Source organism: Bacillus rossius, chromosome 16 (genome assembly GCF_032445375.1).
Source record: "Bacillus rossius redtenbacheri isolate Brsri chromosome 16, Brsri_v3, whole genome shotgun sequence".
Lineage (NCBI taxonomy): Eukaryota > Metazoa > Arthropoda > Insecta > Phasmatodea > Bacillidae > Bacillus > Bacillus rossius.
In genome coordinates, this window is record NC_086343.1 from 27,455,417 (window position 1) to 27,477,428 (window position 22,012).

The 22,012-nt window shown below is 38.8% G+C and overlaps 1 protein-coding gene across 6 annotated transcripts in view; it reads left to right on the forward strand.

Moving 5' to 3' along the window:
* Positions 1–22,012, forward strand: part of LOC134540050 (very low-density lipoprotein receptor) — a 494,291-nt gene that overhangs the window by 398,104 nt on the left and 74,175 nt on the right. For 3 of the 6 annotated variants that reach the window (XM_063382500.1, XM_063382498.1, XM_063382499.1), the window contains exon 1: positions 10,185–10,334. The exons of the other annotated variants lie outside the window; for them this stretch is intronic. In XM_063382500.1, coding sequence (XP_063238570.1) covers positions 10,259–10,334 — 76 coding nt within the window. In that variant the 5' untranslated portion in view covers positions 10,185–10,258. Of the gene's footprint in view, positions 1–10,184; positions 10,335–22,012 lie in introns of those variants that run through there. 6 annotated transcript variants of the gene reach the window in all.

The window sequence follows — 22,012 nt, forward strand, 5'->3', positions numbered from 1 at the left end:
TATGAAAACACTAGGTTATAGGTTTTTTTTAATTTTATTTTTTTTAGAAAAAGTGTATCCTATAAATATTTCCATGATTTCACGGTTTGAAATGTTAAATAAAAAAATTTAAAACTACTTACCGTAGAGTTACTGGTAAGATTTTCTTCAGGAAGAATTTAATGTGAATGTTACACATTATATATATATTTTTTTTATTTCGTGTTCGTTTTTGTTCTGGATGTACTCGAATGATTTACATTCATTCGGGCATAACCTGTAAAATTTCTCCTGTTGAGCTTTTGAGTGTATCGGAAGTGATATAAATTCTACCACTTTTTTAAGGCGAATCCAATTTATTTCATTGGCACCAGTAATTGATTCTTGTTTAGTTTCATGATAGCTGTTCGCAACACGCTGCACTGTATGTAGATCCTTACTTGACGGCTCCTTAAGGCCAGCTGAAGGACGCTTGAGTGAACGTTGCTCTGCAGCATCAGTCAGCTAGTAGTCACGTGGGCTCGCCTTGCTGTTAACAACCGCTGCAGGCGGTCGAGTGGGAATCTGTGCTCTATGGAAGGTCCTTGCAAGAGGGAAGCCTTCATTTCACAGACGAGAGAGCCACACCTGAAGTTCCCCGAAGTTCATGCTCGCTTTTTATTTTTCCTTTCTATCTCATTGTTTAAACAGGTGTGGCATTAAATTTTTTTCGGTCGATTAGGATAGGTTACCTACATTATAAATACTTTAAAACATTGTGGATGGTTGGTTATATTAGGCAAGTATAGCTACATTAAAAATACTGTAAAATCATTTTATGGTTGCTTGGCAAATAACTTTTTTAATTTATGTAGCTATCCAGGGCTAGGAAACCGTTTGCATGGTTTCACAGTATCTTTAATGAAGCTATCCTAACCAAATCAACCGTCCACAATGTTTTTAAAGTATTTATAATGTAGCTAACCTTTTACAATGACCCAAAAAAAACGGAAGATGCACGATCGGGCGTTCGGCTCTCTCGCCTGTGAAAAGAAGACTTCCCCCTTACAAGAGATCGCCATGTTCGTAACGAAGATGGCTGCAGTTCCGCCTGTGCAATCTCCCCCTCGTCATTAAACTGCGCCAAGAGGCGGTTTTATTTTGTGCGGCTGGCCCCGAGGGGGGGAGAAGCTGCTCGATATTCACGTCTCATCCGCGGGTTTTAATTGGAGGCTGAATATCGCATTCTGCAGGCGGCGAGAGAGGGAGAGAGAGAGACAGAGGTTTATTTTTGCTACAGTTTCAACCCTCTTTTTCCCTCTTGCTCGTAATTGCGGTGAGAGGAACTCTTAAACCTCGAGTGAGCTCGTATTTTGTGGGTGGAGTGGCGTGCTTGAAGCATGCGGTTATGGGAAAGGGGTGTTGGAGGGTTGGGAGGGTCGGGTATATCTCGCCCGCCCCCCCCCCCCCCCCCCATGCCCACCCTAACTTCAAGCTCCAACTCGTTCTCTCCACTGGGTTTTTGGTTTTTTTTTTATCGCGGGTTCTAATTTTCCCTGCCCCGTTTGATCTTCCTATCTGTGGCTAATTGGTGTTCGCGTAGAGCCAACCACGCCCTCTTTTGGGTAAACGCTGCTTGGAAAAAGTGACTGTCATTCCCCCCCTGTTACGTGAATCCACCTCGGCATGAGTCCGTATAATGTCGCCTGGAGTCGAGAATTTTCGGGAGGCGCGGCATGTTAACATTGTTGAAGTCAAAACCTCTGTGCATTATACAACACCTGGAACAATGCCCGATGGATAAAAAAAAAGTATGAATTTGGAATTTTTATCATAAATCAGTTAACTTCCATAAAATATAGGTACACCTTTAAAACGGTTTTCGCAATGCAAACACTTCAACGGAATCCAGTTGTTATGGGCGTTCGGCAAATATGGTGCAGACTATCTGCTGGACAAAGTTTCCTCACGCAGGATCTGTGTAGTTGGGCATGGTGTGTTCTTTACCTCAGAGGTACATATATATAGCCTATTTACCTCCGAGATGCAGATATGTTTATATACACATATATCTTAACCTCCTAGGTGCTTATATCTACATGTATCTTTACCTCCTAGGTGCATATATACATATACATACACACATGTATCTTTACCTCTTAGGTGCATATATACATATACATACACACATGCATCTCTACCTCCTAGGTGCATATATATGCATATACACACGTATCTCGACCTCCTAGGTGCATATATACATGTATATTTGCCTCTGAGTTGCAGATACATGCACAGGTATGAAAGAGTGTGTGTGTGTGTGTGTGTGTTATGGCGGCTCTCTATGGTCCCCCGGGGGGCAAGGTCTCGGCGGGCCGCGACGCAGAAGCTGCTCTCTGTGGCACACTTCCGCGCCCGACCTCCGCGCATGCGTCCAACTGTGGCCCGCTATCAGCCGCTGCCCTCTCGCGTCACGTCACTTCCCGCGTCTGCTATCGCCACGGAAACCTTCCTTTTATCTCGTTTCCAAGTCTGGCGCACTGGTGACTTTTTGACGTGACAACGTCTAATAAATCGATGAACGCCAGCTGCACGCACGGAAAAGGATTACTCACAGTCCCGTTATGCTGTGTCCCGTTACGCTCATTGTACGCTTGCGCCGCATCTATCTATCTCCCACTCGATTGGAACAACCATCCATTTGACTTTTTCGAGGCGCATTAAACTTGGAAACACTCCCATTCGTTTCCTACTTTTCCTATCATCGTCCTATCCTTAACAGAATAACACAGATTGGAAGAAGTTAAATAGCAAACATGTATAAAAGTTATAGTTCAAATAATCTCTTAGTTAAAGTAATTAACATATTTGAATTAATGAGTGCAAATAAAAGTAAATTTATCAATTAAATTGTAGATTTAATTTCACTCCTTTGTATCCGTACGAAATAGTGATAATTAAATAAAAATGATTCAATTTTATTCATGAAAGTATGCAATCATTTCATCAATGTTTTGTTATGACGTTGTCACGTTAAACTATCGTCCGTAACCGACTTTACAGACAACCAATTTTTTACATAGCTTTATTAATAAAAGTACTATATATATAAGTTTGTAATACCACATATTGTTTACGTTCGCTTCTTTATTTTACTAAGTAATAGATATGGTACAGGGGAAAGTACATAGAACAAAAATAATAATTTGAGATTAACTTATATTTAATTCTCTAAAGTATAAATTTCCGAAAGTTGTTCAGTAAACAATACATAGATTTAGATTTTGCAGGGATTGTCGGGTCTCTTTTAGGAAGTTTGGCATTGTTTGGACTTCTTTAAAACAATTTGTTCATTAATTTAAAAACAAATATTCGCATTTGTTTTCATAATTGTCAGTCCCATTTTAGCATTTACGTTGCTTACCCCAAAGGAAAAAGTAAATGGATTATTGAAAAACTATCTTTCCAGGATAAATCATTGCTACTGACAATTTCGTGGCATAATTTGAAATTATATTAATGATTTTTGTGTGACATTATACTGTAAATGTTTTTAATGATTGATACCTCACAAAATAAAGAAATTGGTTGAGTTCGTGTGATAAGGTAGCATTGTGAGTAATGCAGAATCACTAATTTTATACTGTAAAGTAAGTCGTGTAATTTGTTTTCCTTAGACAGTCAAAACGTTTAGAAATTGTGTTCTTTGCAGTTGATTACGATGAAAAAGTATTTTCTTGAAGCTCAATTGTTGTCACGAAATGAGTGTCTTTTCTAAGATCTAATAGCATGGCAGTATAAAATATTAAATAATGAAACTGAAAGTTGTCAAACGTCTTAAAAGAACTCTAGCCAATTGGGTTATGAAATCGTTTCCCACGGAAACTACATTACGACGACGATGAAAAAAGGAGATTATATTTCAGTCTAAAAAACATATTGCATTATCTAAAATCAGAATTTCATTAAAGGTTCTTGAGATTGAGGAAAAACAATTGACCAATTTTTATGCTTTTTCACCAGCTGTCAAAATTTCACAGCTATAAAGTGCTAGGGGTTTAGAATGAATACTTTAATGATGAAAAAAATGAATAGTTAATTTTTGTTCAAAGGTATTAAAAATTACTTAAATGTATATTCTGCACTAAACGATGTTACTTTCTGGGGGGAAATGCAGATTTTCACAGTAACTGGCTTGACGGTCGAAATAAGTTACTATTGATGCTATTTTAGATATATCACAACTTGCATCATTAAGGAACAAAAAAATTGTAATAATATGAACAAATTTTAATAGTATATCAAATACTCGTAAATGTTATCATTAGCACGTGATAACTTTTACTGTCTGTATGCTCTTGCAGTAGCCTGAAACAGTACCACAAATTGACAATTTTAAAAGCTGACGGGGAAAAAAAAACTTTGCACTTTACATTTTGTGGAAACTGCTCGTGCCTGTCTTAACTTTGAAATTTCACAAGGTTTCGCCGAACTTATTTTGTCATTGCCATTTCTTTGGTCAAAGGTTGAATTTTTGCAGGAACAACTAAACATTATCAGTTGTTGTTTTTTCCCCGTAAATATAGTTCAGCGCTCTTAACAGGAAAACTGGGCGTATATATGTTTTTCTTTACTATCTCTTCTAATAAGTGCAAACACAAACTGATTGGGAAAAAAAACTTTGTTGCTGGGAAAAAAAAAAAACAGTTTATCGCTAACCGGAGATTATCATGTTTTCCTTTTGCTTTTCATTGGTATGCATTTTCCTGTTTTTTTTTTTTACAAAAAAAAATAGTCTTGTTTATTATAATTTTTTTAATTCAATATCTTGGTTGAAGTTAATTTACTGTCTCGGTATTGCACGTGTTCAGTGTGATTTAGGGCATACATAGTATTTGCTGTCGCTATCTTCGTGACTGAATTTTAGTCACAAAAAAAAACTAAGGATTTATCTAAATCTTTTTTTTAATTGTATTACCGAAAGAGCTAGAAAGTTAACCGTAGAGGTTTTAATTTTTTTTTATTGTGCTTGAAACGTGTTTAACACAATGAAATATAAATATCTGTTAATGTAATTTGTCCCCCAACAATCTTATACACGATTTTTATTTGCAGATTTGCATTAAAGATGAAGATATGTTAATAAGGTTCTGCTTCACGTTAAAATCTAAATCTCGACCTTTTTTTAATTTTTTTTTACAAAGTTATGCAGCCTCGTCATGAAATTAAAAAACTCCCTCCTTGAAATAACACCTTCCTTACCAAAAAAATGCACCGATAAATCAAAGTATGAAATTATCTTTCTTCGTAGATAGTCCTATGATTTTACATTTTTGATTGAGGGATGGTGTGTTCGGTTTAAAACTGCAACACACAAACTACAGGGTCTTGTATTCTGTGGAATTTATTTCCGCGTGTTCTTCGTGTATTTTCTATTTACGTTGAAACTGTTTTGTAAAATTGTTACAAGCAAGCATACGTAGGCTAAATAATTCATTGATCTTCGCGTGCGCCTTTCACTATGTCGCAGAAATGATTGATCTAAACTTTAAAAATAATTGCGGGATTGCACGTAAAAGCGATACGGTACTGCGCACACGTAGAACAGTGGTTTTAAAGCCCCCTATTACTTACATTGAGCTAGTTTACTGGGTGTACTCAATTACGAATCATTTCTAATAATAGTGTGAATAACTTGAACAATATTTTATTTTTAAGCTAATTTAGTTTTTGAAACGGGATATTTTGTTGCTATTTTTTAATTTATGTGTATTATTAAAAAAATTTTTATTAAAAATGGACTATTATTTTATTGATACATATTTTTCTCAAGTACGAGATAAATAATTCATTTGTGTTTTGTTACATTGTAATTTAATTTTATTATTCTCGTTGCATTTTGGTTGTATTATGGTGTATTTACTTGTATTTCTGTGTATTTTCGTTTTATTGTGATTCACCGTAATCCTTGTCCCTATTTGTGGGTTTTGTAAAAATCTCTTGATAGATCTCTTGTGCCCTTTTTTAAGGAGAGTTTCTAATTACCAATACTGACAAAATGGTAATAATTTAAACACATTGAAGCCAGTATGGCTACCTTTGTTTCCTTTCTCTCCCTTTGTCTCTTTCTCTCTCTCCCTTTGTCTCTCTTTCTCTCCCTTTGTCTCTCTTTCTCTCCCTTTGTCTCTCTTTCTCTCCCTTTGTTTCTTTCTCTCCCTTTGTTTCTTTCTCTCCCTTTGTTTCTTTCTCTCCCTTTGTCTCTCTCTCCCTTTGTCTCTCTTTCTCTCCCTTTTGTCTCTCTTTCTCTCCCTTTGTCTCTCTTTCTCTCCCTTTGTCTCTCTTTCTCTCCCTTTGTCTCTTTCTCTCCCTTTGTCTCTTTCTCTCCCTTTGTCTCTTTCTCTCCCTTTGTCTCTTTCTCTCCCTTTGTCTCTTTCTCTCCCTTTGTCTCTTTCTCTCCCTTTGTCTCTTTCTCTCCCTTTGTCTCTTTCTCTCCCTTTGTCTCTTTCTCTCCCTTTGTCTCTTTCTCTCCCTTTGTCTCTTTCTCTCCCTTTGTCTCTTTCTCTCCCTTTGTCTCTCTTTCTCTCCCTTTGTCTCTTTCTCTCCCTTTGTCTCTCTTTCTCTCCCTTTGTCTCTCTTTCTCTCCCTTCGTCTCTCTTTCTCTCCCTTCGTCTCTCTTTCTCTCCCTTCGTCTCTCTTTCTCTCCCTTCGTCTCTCTTTCTCTCCCTTCGTCTCTCCTTCTCTCCCTTCGTCTCTCCTCTCCCTTCGTCTCTCCTTCTCTCCCTTCGTCTCTCCTTCTCTCCCTTTGTCTCTCCTTCTCTCCCTTTGTCTCCCTCCCCTTAACTCACTCACTAGCCATCGTGTTTCGTATTAGTGAAGGGATGTGGCGAGATAGGTGCTGCGGTTTAAATAATTCCCAAGAGAGAACGAGACTTGTTTCGGGAATGAAGAAGTGGCGCGAGGCGTGGTCCCAGTGTCGGCCAATACAAAACGAAAAGAAAAAAAAAAAACTACGGAACCGTCTGAATTATGCATGCCCGCCTGCCTGGCGGGAAAGAAGTGGAAACTGCCACATTTTGTGGTTTTGTGCGCTGAAGGATTGGGGGTTTGTTTGAGAAGGGGGGGGGGGGGGGGTGAATGCTTTTATCTCCCCATCTGCCCTACACGGCATCCTCATTTTCCCACGGATATTCCCTCCGCTCCTGATAAATCTCGCTGGGATACATATTTAGAATCGGCAAGATTTCCTCCTTGGAATCGCAGGGCGGATGAAATACAGCCGCGTACTCCCTCATCCCATCTGGAAGTTGCTTACCGCTTCACCTGTCACTTAGCGGCTCCGGGTGGGAATGGTGTTCTGGAAACTTCTACGCCTTGGGGCACGTTAATTTTTAAACTCGTTAGTGCGCTGGAGAAGTGAAAAAAAAACCTGTGGGTCAATTACTGACTAGCATGTATATATAATGAGTCTGAATTATACCGGCAAACTTCAGTTGCAGGTTCATAAAACGGGGGGGGGGGGGGGGGGGGGAATGAAGACTTAAGACTTACGTTTTAAAATTTTTCCATGGCTGGTATCAGTCTCGTAAGATAAAACTTAGCTTATAAACAGACCTGTCTTAAGAAAAATCACTGAGCGTTTTAAAAATGTTTACTTGGTTCTTAAACCACCGCAAAACTTGTAATTTGGTTAAAATGATTTCATTAGGATAATGTGGGGGCTGACTTTTTACACCAATTATTTCAATGAAATACTTAACGACTGTGACAAGTTTTTTTTTTTTTTTTAATTTGTGCAGTGAAGCATTGCGTATTTGATACTCCCTCTATGATTTTGTAATAAAACGGTTGTTCATTTTCCACTAAGAAGGCACACGTAATAATTGGGATCACTTGAGACTATAAGTAGCATATGTTTTCCAATTATTTCTAGTGATAAATCTCTAGTAGAAGATTGTCGGTTGAATTCACAAATTTTGTATAGGTTGCGTATATTGGCATGACGTAGAAACGTATGACTGTATCACTCAAACATTGAATTCATGACGGGAGTGAAAGAAAATTGGTTGTTTGAATGACCACCCCCGTATAGTGTAGCTGATGGGGTTAATTCTCGGAATACTCCTCCCACTCCCACTCCTAGTAAATTTTCGGACTTTTCAACGAAGAATTCGTTTCAAATAAACGGAAATTTCAGAAAACTGGGTGTTCCGTATAAACTGTGCTGTATTTAAATTTCCAAATGGTTTTTCCGTTATAAAAAAGTTACCTGGCGGAAGAAACGGTGTTCTTAATAAGTTTTTGAATTTTTTGAAATGTGACAAGATTATTCTCATGGATTCGTGCTCAAAGTAAGTGAACTTAGTACCCGAAAATTAACGAATATCGTGTGATAATTATGTTATTAGATTCCTTAGTATATAAAAATATAACTTTTGTGTATAGGTGCTTAAAATGATTTTGTTCAGAAGGTCGCGTGGGTATGAACTCGGAGATACCCTCTTTAACTGCTCCTGGAGAGACGTTGCCAAATATCTGGCACGCAATCGTTAAGGGCAGGAAATTTTCGCGAAAAAATCTGAACGCCTACTAGACTGCAACAAGGTATACCCACACCAGCGGTTTCTTCCTTGTGATTGGCGGCCGTCTGCGAGAGAAGTCGTTGCCTTTTTTGCACGAGCCACTAAGGACGAGTTTGCTTCCACACTGAAATAGTGTGATTGGTTGTTGTAACAATCGCCATGCACCTCAGATTAGCTCGCCCAATCACGAAACACAGACGATGCTACAGTGTTCTAACTTCCAGCTACTCTCGAGATCTTTTCGTGAAATTTTCATGGCCCTAGCAATTGTAGATCTAGAAAGAAAGAAGGGAGACCTCAGGGGGTCTGGAAGATGTCTTAAAGATCTAGAAAACGCGGGAAAATCGTCAATATCGTGGATACCATAAATATATACCTACTTAAGACTGCAGTGCGGAGTATATGGCCTGCGTTGTTGCTATATTGATACTACCCTTGCTTTTTAACATTAAAATTTTTATTTTGTATACCATATTTCAATGTAAGTTTTAGTATTTGACTCTTTGGTGATTTTTTTAAGACTTAAAATGTCTATGGTCAGTATTATCACAGTTGTAGTCATTCTGACAAAAAAAACTATTATTTCACAGGAGAAACTATCTGAATCATTTATTCACTGTTAATAACAAGCAATTCAATAAAATTATCTGATATGCTGAAAAGAGCTGGATAGTTGAGAAAAAAAGTTAAAAAAAAGTTGGAGTAATACAATTACCACTCCTTGGAAATAAATCAACATTATTAGATAATCCTCTTGATGAAATACCGAAGGAAAATCATTTAATTTCTTTATAAAATAGAATGTTTAGGTTTATTAAAAAAAATATAGTTCTTTAAGAAAGTGTGTGTAACTATTTTGCTCAGATGTGTCTGTACCCGGTAACAGAGCACACTGAAGCGAGGAAAGCGCTGATGGCAGCATTTGTGCATCGGAAAGAGAGAGCAAATGACCATTTAAATGCACACTGCACACTGCACTCTAAGGATGATGCGTTATAGGTAGTATCGCAGTGTGTTAAAAAAAAGTAATTATTATAAATTCATGCGTCATTAATAAACCTTAATTCTCCTTTTTTTTTTACTAACGTACATTAATTTAAAGAACAATCGAGCTATCTGTAGTCTACCGCCTGTTTTTTCAAAGTTTTTTAAGAAACAAATTTGTGAGAGATTTTTCTTTTCAAGACTGGCATAACCGTTGGTTTACGTAGCGCCGACGGAAAATGGTGAGCATTTCGAGCTGTGCGGAGGCATTCGTCAGTCAATATTCTGCGTGTTTGTGTTTGTGTGTTCGTTGGAATGCGTGTTGTAATACATCGATGTTGGAAAGGAGGTGATGGTGGTGGAGGAGGGGGGGACTAAGAAGTAGGCTGGCGCAAGGGTGGTAACCCTGGTCGCTGACCTTGGACCCGTCGGGGGCCGGTGGCTGTACTGCCTCCTCCCCTTACCCGCCACTGGTGCATCGGCGTCGTTGGTTCTCGTTGCCGTCGCGGTGGGGTGGGGGGAAAGTGTTGTGGTGGGCATACGAACCCCCCCCCCCCCCCTACTACCTCCATCGGCTTGCGTGGGGGGGGGGGGGGGACGTGACGCAACGCGGAGGAAGCGTTGCGCGCGCGAGGTCTCTGGAGAAAACTGGCCGCCCCGTCGCGCGCCGGGCTCAGACGCGACTTGGACGGCGACGACGGCGACGACGACTGTCGCTGAGCGAACCAGAGGCAGCCATGTCGGCGGCTCGCGCCCAGGCGTCCGGCCTGGTTCTGGCTCTCGCCGCTGCGGCGCTGTGCTTCGTCCAGGAAGGTAGGGTAGCCTTCATTTCACAGACGAGCGAGCCACACCCGAAGTTCATGCTAGCTTTTTTTCAGTGTTTCAGGGGCACTACGCAACCCGCGTTAACCACATAAGATTCAATGCTATTTTCATTTTGCTTATAACTAATTAACTAATATAGATTTCGAAATGATGCTTGCTTGATATGCAAGACAACGATGCTCTTATCAAAGCCCCTTTCTTCAAAAAGGTGCATAAATTATGGTATTATACTGATCTTTACTAATATGCAAAAGTGTAATGTCTAGGTTTGAACCATAATTTATGCACGTTTTTTTGAAGAAAGGGGCTTTGATAAGAGCAACTTTGTCTTACATATCAAGCAAGCATCATTTCGATATCTATATTAATTAGTTATAAGCAAAATGAAAAAAGGCATTGAATCTTATGAGGTTAACGCGGGTTGCGTAGTGCCCCTGAAACACTGGAGTGGCCTCTTAATGTAGCTATCCTAACCAAATCAACCGTCACAATGTTTTAAAGTATTTATAATTTAGCTAACCTAACCTAATTTACCATTAGTATCCTTTTAGCTACACATTTACGATGAACAAAAAAAAAAACCGAAGATGCATGATCGGGCGTTTGGCTCTTTCTCGTCTGTGAAAAGAAGGCTTCCCCTTTCTCGTCCCCTCAGTCTGCGTTATTCCCCGCCCCTATAACCTGGGCACGCGCGTAGCAAGTGCAGGGCTCAATATGCTCTTATATGTAGGGACCGGAAAAATTCGCGTATTCAATGACCTTCAAAATAGACTTCCACGACACCGTGCATACTCGGGCAAACGTCACCTTGTTCACTGGCTGCTGACTTGTGAGGCGTCTCAATTATTGGGAGACTCGTGATTCTATACTGCTTTGACTGAGGGCCTACAACTGGCCCGCAGTCCTCCAGGTTAACAGTGAACCAATAGCAGAAGGTTGCATAAAGGTATACAATTATTTGCAGTTCAGCATATCGCTAAGTGAATCCGCGAATTTTTCCGGTCTCTTTATCAATATGTCGTTCGCGAAAAAAAGCTATTAAGAATGCGGCAAGGGTGGATGTTTCCGTGCTTCGTTAATTTTTTTTAGAAGAGAGGAATTGGGTGAAGCGGTGTTTTCAGTGTGACTGACATCCTGAAAGCTATCACGGGAATTAGATGGCGGATAAATTAAGGTAAAGATGTGATGTAGTGTTATGCACGACGAGGAGACTGCTCTCCAGTCCACAGCCTTGCGCTTTAAAGGCGATACCGCGCTTAAAGGACCAGCGAGCGTCGCACTTATCGTCCCTCCTCGCTGACACACCCTTAAACGTGTCCCTCGTCAGAGGTGTATCTGTGTTAGTGAGGCGTGTTGATAAGCGCGACGCCCGCTGGTGCTTCTAGCGCGTTGTCGCCTCTAAGCGCAAAGCTCTGAACTGGCGCGCAGTCTTCTCGTCACAGGATAGGTAAGGGGTCGTCCATTAATCACGTGATGTTTTTTTAGCAAATTTTTAACCCCCCCCTCCCCCCTAGTGATTTGTGGTGAGGTTTCAGAGAACCCCCCCCCCCCCCCCAATAAATCACGTGTATTTTTTTGGTACAAAATATTTTTAAAAATTTCAGAATATTATCTTTAAATATAGGTATAATCTAATTTAATTCTGGAAAATTATGCAGTGATAAAAATGTCCAGACGCACATTTAGGTTGCAGGTTTATTCTCACTGGCATAAAAATAATAAAGGAAAGGCTTATATGTGATATACGCATGTATTCGTCGCCAAAATCACAGTCTTACTGGTGTAATGCAAGTCCCTTAAGTGCTTTTAAGAATCTGTACCGGATGTTTTACGCCTAAAAATTACTCTGAAAACATGCATGTTAGCCATTTTAACTCTTCTAAAAATATAGTTTAAAAACTTAATCCAAAATCAAAAGTATTTTTCGGTCCTCAGCGAACTCTTAAATGCTTTTCGTAAGTAGACTCCACTCGGATATCTTGTAGTTTTCAAATCGCGTTGTTTTTCCTGAAGCTCTGCGCACCGATGTGTGCCCGGGTAGGCGGAGCCATTAACAAACATTTTAAAGTGAACGTTCTGACTTGTGTAACTTGTCTGTTTTGACAAGAAGCGTATTGTTTATGCCCATTTTCCCATCTGTCAGTTACACAGCATATCGTGACGTTTGTTTACCAATGTTGTTGGCAAAACAGTGACTGAATGATACGTAAGACCGTGTTTACCACTGCGGAACTGTGAACTATATTTGAAATCGACATGACTCTTGATTATACCAGCGCGCGTCAGTGAATGTGTAACCGTGTAATATTTTTAAAAACAATTGACATAACTATACCTAGTGCTGTTATAACTTGTTGATGTTTACATTTCAGTGGCTCTGTGCGTGAACTATGCGTTCCTACGTAGAACTAACTTTCATTTATTCCAGCAAGGAATAGGTGGTTTGTCACTGGCTGATTTCTAAATAACTTCCAATTAAGGCGAATATGCTCCGTCCATCTGGGTTATTTATATTCAAAGTTCATGTCTTACGAACTTATAACTTATTTTTATTTTTGTATAGTTATAGATTGACATGCGTTTCTCTTAAAACCGAAAAACAGAAAAATAATTTTTTTTTACATTTGTAACCACTATAGTTAACTTCACCTTAATATGATCAATTTGTCTTAACATCAATGGAAAATTCATTGGAAAATTACTTACAAAGTTTTTCTGAACTTATAAATTGACTAGTAGGATTTAAAGGCTTAATTACGTCCCAATATAATTTAAAATTTTATGGTATCCTTTTTATTTTATAGTTCTCTGGGCAGCGGCGAAAATGTTGCGCCTGGAAGGTTATAGTCTGCCATGTAACGTGTATAACTTTTATTGTTCTCTAAAGTAGTACCAATGGTCTTCGTATACTTCTACTAATGTTCTGTCCTCTAAAAGAATGACTCATGAGGTCATCAATTAGTGTTCGATCACTACTTTTGCAGAATGCAGACTAAAGCATCGCCGTCGATGTGACGCGGTCTCTTGCGGGCAAAATAGGAACTAAAGCAGGAGTTACCACGTCTGCGTGATTAAGTGGTAACCGGTTGAAGCACTTCGTCTTCATCGTGGTCCATGTTTCTTAAGACGCCCAAAACACGGGTTCAAGCGTAGTGTTTGCATTGTGGAAACAAGTTTTAAATTATTAGCGACTTTTTGACAACGGATGTTCTGACAGTTTTCAAGCACCATTTCCGCTATGGTTTTGGCGGTACGGTATAGCGATGGCGTGACGAAAGGGAAGCCTTCTTTTCACAGACGAGAGCCAAAACCCGAAGTTCATGTTTTTTTCCCCTATGGTTAATGTAGCTATCCCAATCAAATCAACCGTCCACAATGTTTTAAAGTATTTATAATGTAGCTAACCTAATTGCCCATTAGTATCCTTTTATCAACACCGCCGTATGTATTTACAATGAACAAAAAAAACCGAAGATGCACGATCGGTCGTTTGGCTCTCTCGTCTGTGAAAAGGCTTCCCTTGGCGAAAATGTTACTTGAACTACGTCACAGCATGCAGTCTGACGAGGTTCCCAACTCCGTGGGTTGGATCTGCGGACGATAGTCCAGTCTTTTTGCCAAGTCCGCCACGAACAAACTTTCTTCTCGCGGCAAGAGATTGCTTCGTTTTGGAAACGACGAGTTCTTCCTTGAGCTCTGCTGGGATAATTTAATGATAATTTAAATTCACCAGCTGCAATTTTACGCTATGCTTTATTCGTTCAAACGCTAATTAAGAGTGAGAACTTGTGGACGAAGAATTAAAAACTTGTTTCACAGTTTTTATCTTTTAACTCCTCAGGAGGAATAATTTTTTTTTTTAATAACGTTCTTAAATAATTAACTGAATCTTTTATTTGAATAGAGCAATATTCTGAAGTCGTACTAACTGTCGGCATTGCAATCGCTTTCATTTCCCTCGCCCCTCTTTTTTCGCGGTTACTTTTTTTTATAGCTATGTTACAGTATTTGATGTGGAATAAATTGAAACTGGTTCGTTGCTTGAACGTCTTAATGTGGATTTTTGGTCACTCTTGTAATTTTTTTTGTTTTTAAGTTTTTGTAACTTCCTTAGGCTGACGCATGGTCTCATGTCTTAAGGCTTAATTTCGTTTTCAAGAGGGACTGGAACTCTTATCTTGGTTTACACATTTTATGCCATTAAAACTTCCTATAGTTTTTCCTTCCGAAATTTTGCTTGGTTGAAACATAGTAAGTACCTATATAATTTATTTCGGTGAATGCCTGAAGTTAATACTCGTCTGTCAGTGGATACTATCATATTATTTTAAGCACTTTTAATGTGTCATCCCTGTTTGGACGATCGCAAATTTTCAGTATTAAACTATTAAAAATAATAGCATTGTGTAGTGCAGATCCCTTTACTTGGTGTGCTACTATCATATATGCTAAGCTGTACGTGTGTAATGAGGCGCCTTAACAGTAACTGACCGCAAAAACACACTGGCAAGCAATGACACACGCAATTATGGTGACTGTTTAGTAAAAGGAAATGTAATTGTATTTTTAGAAGAATTAGAACAATACACAGGTAGAGAATAGTGAAATTAAAATAAAAACAGGGTAGCTGGGAGATTAGGTGTCCTGAATTCAATGTATGACCTATGAACTTACTCTTTGCGACACAAGGAAATCACACATTAACGTAGTAAAATGCTTAGTATAGTAGCATATATATATACACTATGCCACAACGCTGAACAATTATACGAAAAATATTAAGTAAAATTATTACTATTCAAAGCATGTGTTTATAAATATATATGTACATTCGGGTTAAGTAATATTTTAATAAATACCTGGAGTTACGTAGGACACAGCGGTATACTCTACAAAAGTTCCAAAGTTGTTAAAAATATTTTAATGAGTTGATTATTAGCAAAAATATTTCTTAAAAACACATCACGATCACTTAAAATTTACTAAACAATTGCTTTTGGCTTGATTCTCAGGGTAGATTTTAAAATCTTAATCAAAAGGACCATTGGTCTCTGAGTTATCGCGACTAAATTGACTCTTGTTATTAAGGATACTTTTCAGGGTCGTAATGTTGCATATAATAAGAATTTAAATTCGTTAATTATTTAAAAAAAAATAGAAATGTAGTTCAGCCAGTGGTTAGCACACTTGGCGTGGGTATGAAATGTATCTAGCAGTCTACAGTGGCTGATTACAGCATACCTCAGCCGCCGGTATTACACGCTGATTTTAACACACCTGGTTAAATTATGGTGCAATGCTCTACTAGCTAACTATGACAAACACAATTAGCTATTTATCTGTCCCTAGGCAGTTACAAAGTCAACGGATGCGTAGTTATGTTTGTTGTGAAGCTGGATAGATCATAGCTTTGTGGCCACACATCAGGACATGTTGGATGCCGGGTGGAGAGAGATCTTGTTCGCCGAGTTCAAATTTATCAGATTTTAAACATTCAGTGTTAAACAACGAAATTGTACGGCGTCATACATCAATAGTGCTTAGTTTTAAAACACCACGTAAACAGCCCAAACGGTTCGTATTCACATATAAGTATTATTGACATTAAACTTTTCTTTTGCAAACAAAATCGTTAAAAATTCTTAAAAAGTTAGATCATCTTCCGTATAAGGAGTTGCGGTCGCTACTTCCGAAATTCAAATCAGTGACTGAATTTTATTATCTTAAAATATAAACATATATTAAATCGATAAAATAAAGGTTTTTATTTTCGATCTCTGTGAGCGTACACTCTTAAAAATTTTGGTATTTCCATTTACGAAGAACGCTGATCACAAACTATCCAGAGATCTTCGTAATTTACAGACACGTGAGTTCACTTACTTTGAACGTGAGTCCAAAATAATAATCTTGGTATGTGAACAAAACATTCAAAAACTGGTTTAAGTCGGCAGTAAGCAACAATTTATTTTGCCAAAGCGTGTGTTCACCTTTTCTTTAAAACGAGACATACATCCCGGAAGTACAAAATACTGCCTAGTTTCAAAGCATAAATTACAATGTTTTCTATTATAATAGTGGATGTTAAAATTACTTTCCAAATGAAACTTTAAAGGTAATTTTAATATTGTTGACTTTCGATTTCTGTGAGATTTCTCAATTTCTTCGTTTTCGTTGGCCCGTGTTGAGTGTGAATATAATAAAAACTAAATCCATACTGCCATGTCACTGGGGCGTGCAGCAAATTTAAATTTAGTAAAAAATTAATAATTTTATCATTTATATTTTGGTGGGATTTTGTTTGTCATGGTTGGGAGGTTGCTAAAACCAAGCAGTTAATGGAGCAAAACTGCATTTCAGTACGTTCTTTCAGGGTTTTTTTAATATAATTATTTTACAGCATTACATATTTGCAATATTGATTCTTAGAAATTTCAAACAAAATTGTATACTTATTTTAGATTGTTTGGGTGGATAACATACTGTCAATATTATGTAGTATGTAGGTGAAAAAAAATTTCAGTCTAAAAATTGAGAGTAAGGAATTTTGTGTGAAATTATCATAATATCTTCTCTAAAGAAAGTTGGTGTGAAATAAAATTTTACGTAAGTAAAAAAGTGACTGGCAGAATAAAATGATTTGCATAAGTTACCAAATTAATTCATGGAATATAAACTGGATGTTGCACTCAAAATCCATGGATTTACTGTAATACATATTCGCACCCTGAGTACAAGACTATCGTAACTCAAAAAATTGAGTTTGAGATTTTTACCATAAGCAGGAAAATATCATTACCTAGGCACTGCAAGACTATCGCAATATTATATTTACTTTTACGGGACTTATGGTAAAAATAATGTAGTTTTGCACTCTGGAAAACATTATATAAGAATATGTGCAAGACTATGGCATCTGAGTTGTGATAGTATTGCGCTGATTATTGAGTTACGATAGTCTTGTACTCAGGGTGCGATTATGTGTATTCATTGGTTGAGAAAGAAGTTGTGGCTTTGCTATTACTGACGCCTGAGCCTTTTTCGTTGTCGGGACTCTGCGCGGGGTGACGTGCATGCTGAACTGTAGGTACTCCTGATCTTCACAATCTTCACAATCTTCGCGTCGCCACCCGGGGCTAGAGTCTGGAAGCCCTCGGCACCAGCTGCTCCGCGGAGGTCGGGGCTTGTCCTCGGGTCTCCCGCCGACGCCATGACGCGTGTCTCGAGCGTGCCAATTGGTCGGTCCAGTCCCCCCTACCCCCCCCCCCCCCTAGTTCTTAAAGAGCGTGGGCGCGGTGCTCGGCTGATTGGCTCAATGGGTTTGTCCCCTGGTGATGGATCTCCCGTCTGGCCGGGTGCGTCGAAAGGCCAAGCAGCCACCCCCTACCAAAGCGCGGCTCCAGAGGAAGGGCGCAGGGGGGCGATCCGAGCCCAAATTTTCTACTTCTTATTTCTTTGTAGGGAATATTAATGTTAACTTAAATACTTTCGCTAATGTGCTTAACTCTTCTTTCAATCAAAATTTACACGAAAAATCCTAAATTTCAGTATTTGAGACCATATATATTTGGTGAATATCCCAAGGGCAATGTCATGATTATTAACTGCATCCTCCTGTGCGTGAGCCCTGGCCGAGAGGTCTTCCTGGAGCCGCCATTGCCCCTACCACAGACTCCAGAATCATTTACACTCCAAACACATAAAAAACGTACACGCAGACACAAAAACCCCCGCGGCCTGGAACTTTTTGCGAGCCCTTGGTTCGATGCCACAGGCAGGCAGGCAGGCAGGCAGGCAGGCAGGCAGGCAGGCAGGCAGGCAGGCAGGCAGGCAGGCAGGCAGGCAGGCACTGGTCGCGTACTGTGCTGTCCGTGCTAGCAACTGATCTGATCTTAGCCAGTGTGCGCATCTGCTGGGGTAGTCCGCCTACAGGTACCGCCGACAGTTCTACCAACAGATAAAATCATCAAAATACATATCAATGCAGTAACTCAAATGTATAAATCCATTTTTTTTTTTTAGCAAAAACTCACGCAGGTAAATACCATTTAAATTTTGGTATAATTATACAGATAATTTAATTTATTATTGAGATAAAATTGTTTAAATTAAAACAGTTCATTATGGAATTATTTTTTTGATATGTTTCTATATTATCACTGTTCGAGCATCACGCAAAAAACTGAAGGGCCGAATTTTTTTGAAAATTTTTGTTTTTAAAAAGTTACGGTTAGACTTATATATCTTATATATTATATATATATATATATCCGGCTGTCGTTTATATAACAATATATTTTCAAAACCCAAGTGCTACTACTTAATATGAGGTCAGCTCCCATTTATACCAGCACCCACTTCTACTAATACTACGTTGTACTACAAAATATGAACTTTGAGAATTATCAAACTAAAAAGTAAAGTAAATAGAAAAAAATACTCTTCTTCCTATCCCGTGCCTTTTTACCGTGTTTACAGCATAAGGTAAAACTATCTGGCGAAGTTTCTACGAAGATCGAGCTATCTGGAACTCTAGTTGTGTACAATGAGGACGTAACCCTCTTGTTTATTTATAGATGCATTTTACGTTGAAAACGCCATAAATTTGAGTTGGACCCAACAACGATCTTTTACCGTTCGCCAGTCCGTCAAGAAGCAATGCGATTCACAATGATCCCCACTCACGTACACCACTTTCCCATTTTGATGCTGCCACTTGACTATAAGGCTTAAAAAATTGGTGAAAGTTTAGCTTGTATAAGTTGACGATCATTGAAGTTATGGGCTTATAAATTAGGCCAATTTCCCCCCCCCCCCCTCCCGTTATATTTTTCAGTTTTACCATACGTAATTTCTTACACTTACGTCTCGAGGAATATTTGCATTAAACATCAAATTTTAAAATGTTTTCAAACGTAAGTCAAAAACATTTACTAGCAGCAGCTAAACAAACAAACTTAAAAAAAAAAACTTTTTAAGATAGTAAAGGTGGCCAGTAATGGGTACCTTGCTAAAATTTTGGAGGTTTTCATCCGTCCGTTTAAAGTTAAAAGCTTGGTCATGTTTTGACGGAAGGACGGGTGAATGGAATTGTCCGGTCCATCTGGTTTGACTACGAGGTCAAAGTACGTATCAGTGCGAGCTCGGCTATACTTACATTGTTAGCAGTTCAGCTGTCTGCACCATGAAGTTGCCGCTTGTTTTGAGCGAGACTTGATTGTGTGGTCGCTATGTGAGGGGGTGAGGGAGATTGTGAAACCACAAGTTGGTTATTACGCCTCGCTGGGATGCATGGTGTGTGGGTCCGCTCATACAGACGTCTTGACCCACTGAGGGAGACTGTAGCTGCTGGTTTTTGCACCATGACCTTCCCCTCTCTCCCTCTTGAAAGAGTCCATAGTCTTCCACTCAGGCGACACTTTCTCCTCTGGGGAGTCGTTCTGCGCCTGTGAACTTCACTTTGCACCCGGAAGAGATTGTTTCTGTTCGCATTTCCACGTCGCGAGGAGTTAAAACTATTTCGTTAGCCTACTTGCTGTCGTTGGCTTGACGAAAAAAAGGGTCTAGTTTTTTCGGGCTAGTATTCCTAAACAGTTAATTTATTTAATTTTTTTTTTTTTTTTACAAAATCGAACATATGTAGCATGCAATGTTTTTTTTTCCGGAACGCTGCATGTGACACTTTGTAACACTGCTGAATGACACAAATATTAAATGCTTACATATTTGTTCATCGTAAAAGTAGAGCCTACCTTCTTGCTTCGTCAAACTCGCAATTAGTTTTAATGTTTTAACATATATGTATTGTAACAAATTTCACCGGTATTGTTAAAAGTACATTTATGTCAACGTGTTTTTGGGGTAAAAAATGTTTCTAATTATTTTCTGTCCTTGCATAAAGTAATTGTTCAGTGGTCTGTGTGAGTGGTATGCACATATGCCTTTAAAAAATAATGCAAGATTTTGGGACACATTTGTAATTAATCAAACTTTTTCTTTAGTTGTCAAATTGACTCTGCTTACCTTCTGTTCAGTACTGAAGGTAAATTGCACGCACACATTGGTATAATTATAAAGTGTTTGTCGATTCGCGAATGCGTGTGTTGTTCCAGTGTGGAAGGAAGTGCCTTCCACGGCCTCGGAGAATTCAGGCGACCCCACAGATGTAACCAGCAGATGTAACCAGCAGACGTTTGCAAGACCGAGAAGGGTGGCAACACTGTTAAAAGTGGCTTTAGGCTCATCAAATAGGGGTTTCCCCGGTAGTTGAAGGCGGGCTGCTAGGCACTGCGCAAGTCGACGAAAACACTTATCAAACAGGGTTACAAGAATTCGAATTATCTAGCAATTAAGTTTTCTTGTTAGGTGCTGCTATATTGGGGTGTTCTCAGAAAGGGTCGATGCATCTGTAGTAAAACTTTAAATGGGGTTTTTGATGTGTAAACATCTTAGCTCTCTGTATGCGGCGTAATTTCGTGAATGGAACGGAAATGTGTAACCATGGTGCTGCCATCTGTTGTCGATGGCGCGAACCAAAGTTCACAAAGCCAAAGGTAATCTATAAAACGTACAAAATTTTAAACGGATTTCAATCAGATGGGCAGTAGTTAAAATTCCTTGTCGAAAATCAGTCCAAAGCCGGCGTTTAGTAATGTTATTTTTCAAAGTATTTTTCGTCCTTTTTTCGAGCCGTTTCATTACATATTTTGAAATTTCACTCTGTTAATCGAATGATTCGATAGTCGACTAATTTGTTTAGAGCTTTAAATAATACTCTTAATTTGAAGGAGCATACAATGATTTTTTTCTGCTTAAAATTATTTGTTTATTTTTGTAAAATGTTCGTAATCAAACATTTAAGGACGAATATTTAAAGGGTGGAGGGGTATATGTTTCTATATAACATCGGCTTACGTTATGACTCTCTCCTCGGTAAACAATATATTAACTAATATAACATTATATGGGGGGGGGGGGGGGGTTTGTCAAAAGAATCCGCCAATGTTTTCCAAGAACTTGACACTACCTCAAACCTGTCGGAGCGCCGCAGATTTCGACCGAGGAATCAACTCCATCGTTACGGGTTATTCTGAATTTCTATTATTCTTCCAGGGACTTCGCAATTAGCATGGACAATCAGTACATTGTAGATTACGTAACGTCCTTACGACCGGACATTGCGTGTTGGTTCTTGATGGGGCGTCAAACTTCATGTGCAGTGTCTATTTGTCTCTCTTGTAGAAAGTTGCTGGCTATTTCTAATGTCTTTTGGTCGGGGGAAGCCTACGATGTACATTCTGTATTGCACAGACCCGAACAAACCCGATTATCTACCTTCGGCCAACGTTGACATTAAAATGATTTGACAGTATTTTTAATGTAGCTATACTAACCTAACGTAACCATCCATCCACAATTATGTAAAGTAATAAACCAAAAAAACTGACAAAGTTGGCCGAAAGTAGATATTCGGGCTTGTTCGGGTCTGTGCAATACAGAATGTACATCATCGGCTCTTCTTTGGTCGGATCTGCACTGCAAGTATTCATGAATTATTTTTGTTGTTAAATACCGGTTCGTATAACACTTCGCGTTAAATATTCGTTTGGTATTTCGTGACGCTAATTTGATGTACAGTAGATGACACTCGTGTGTGTAGAGTTTTA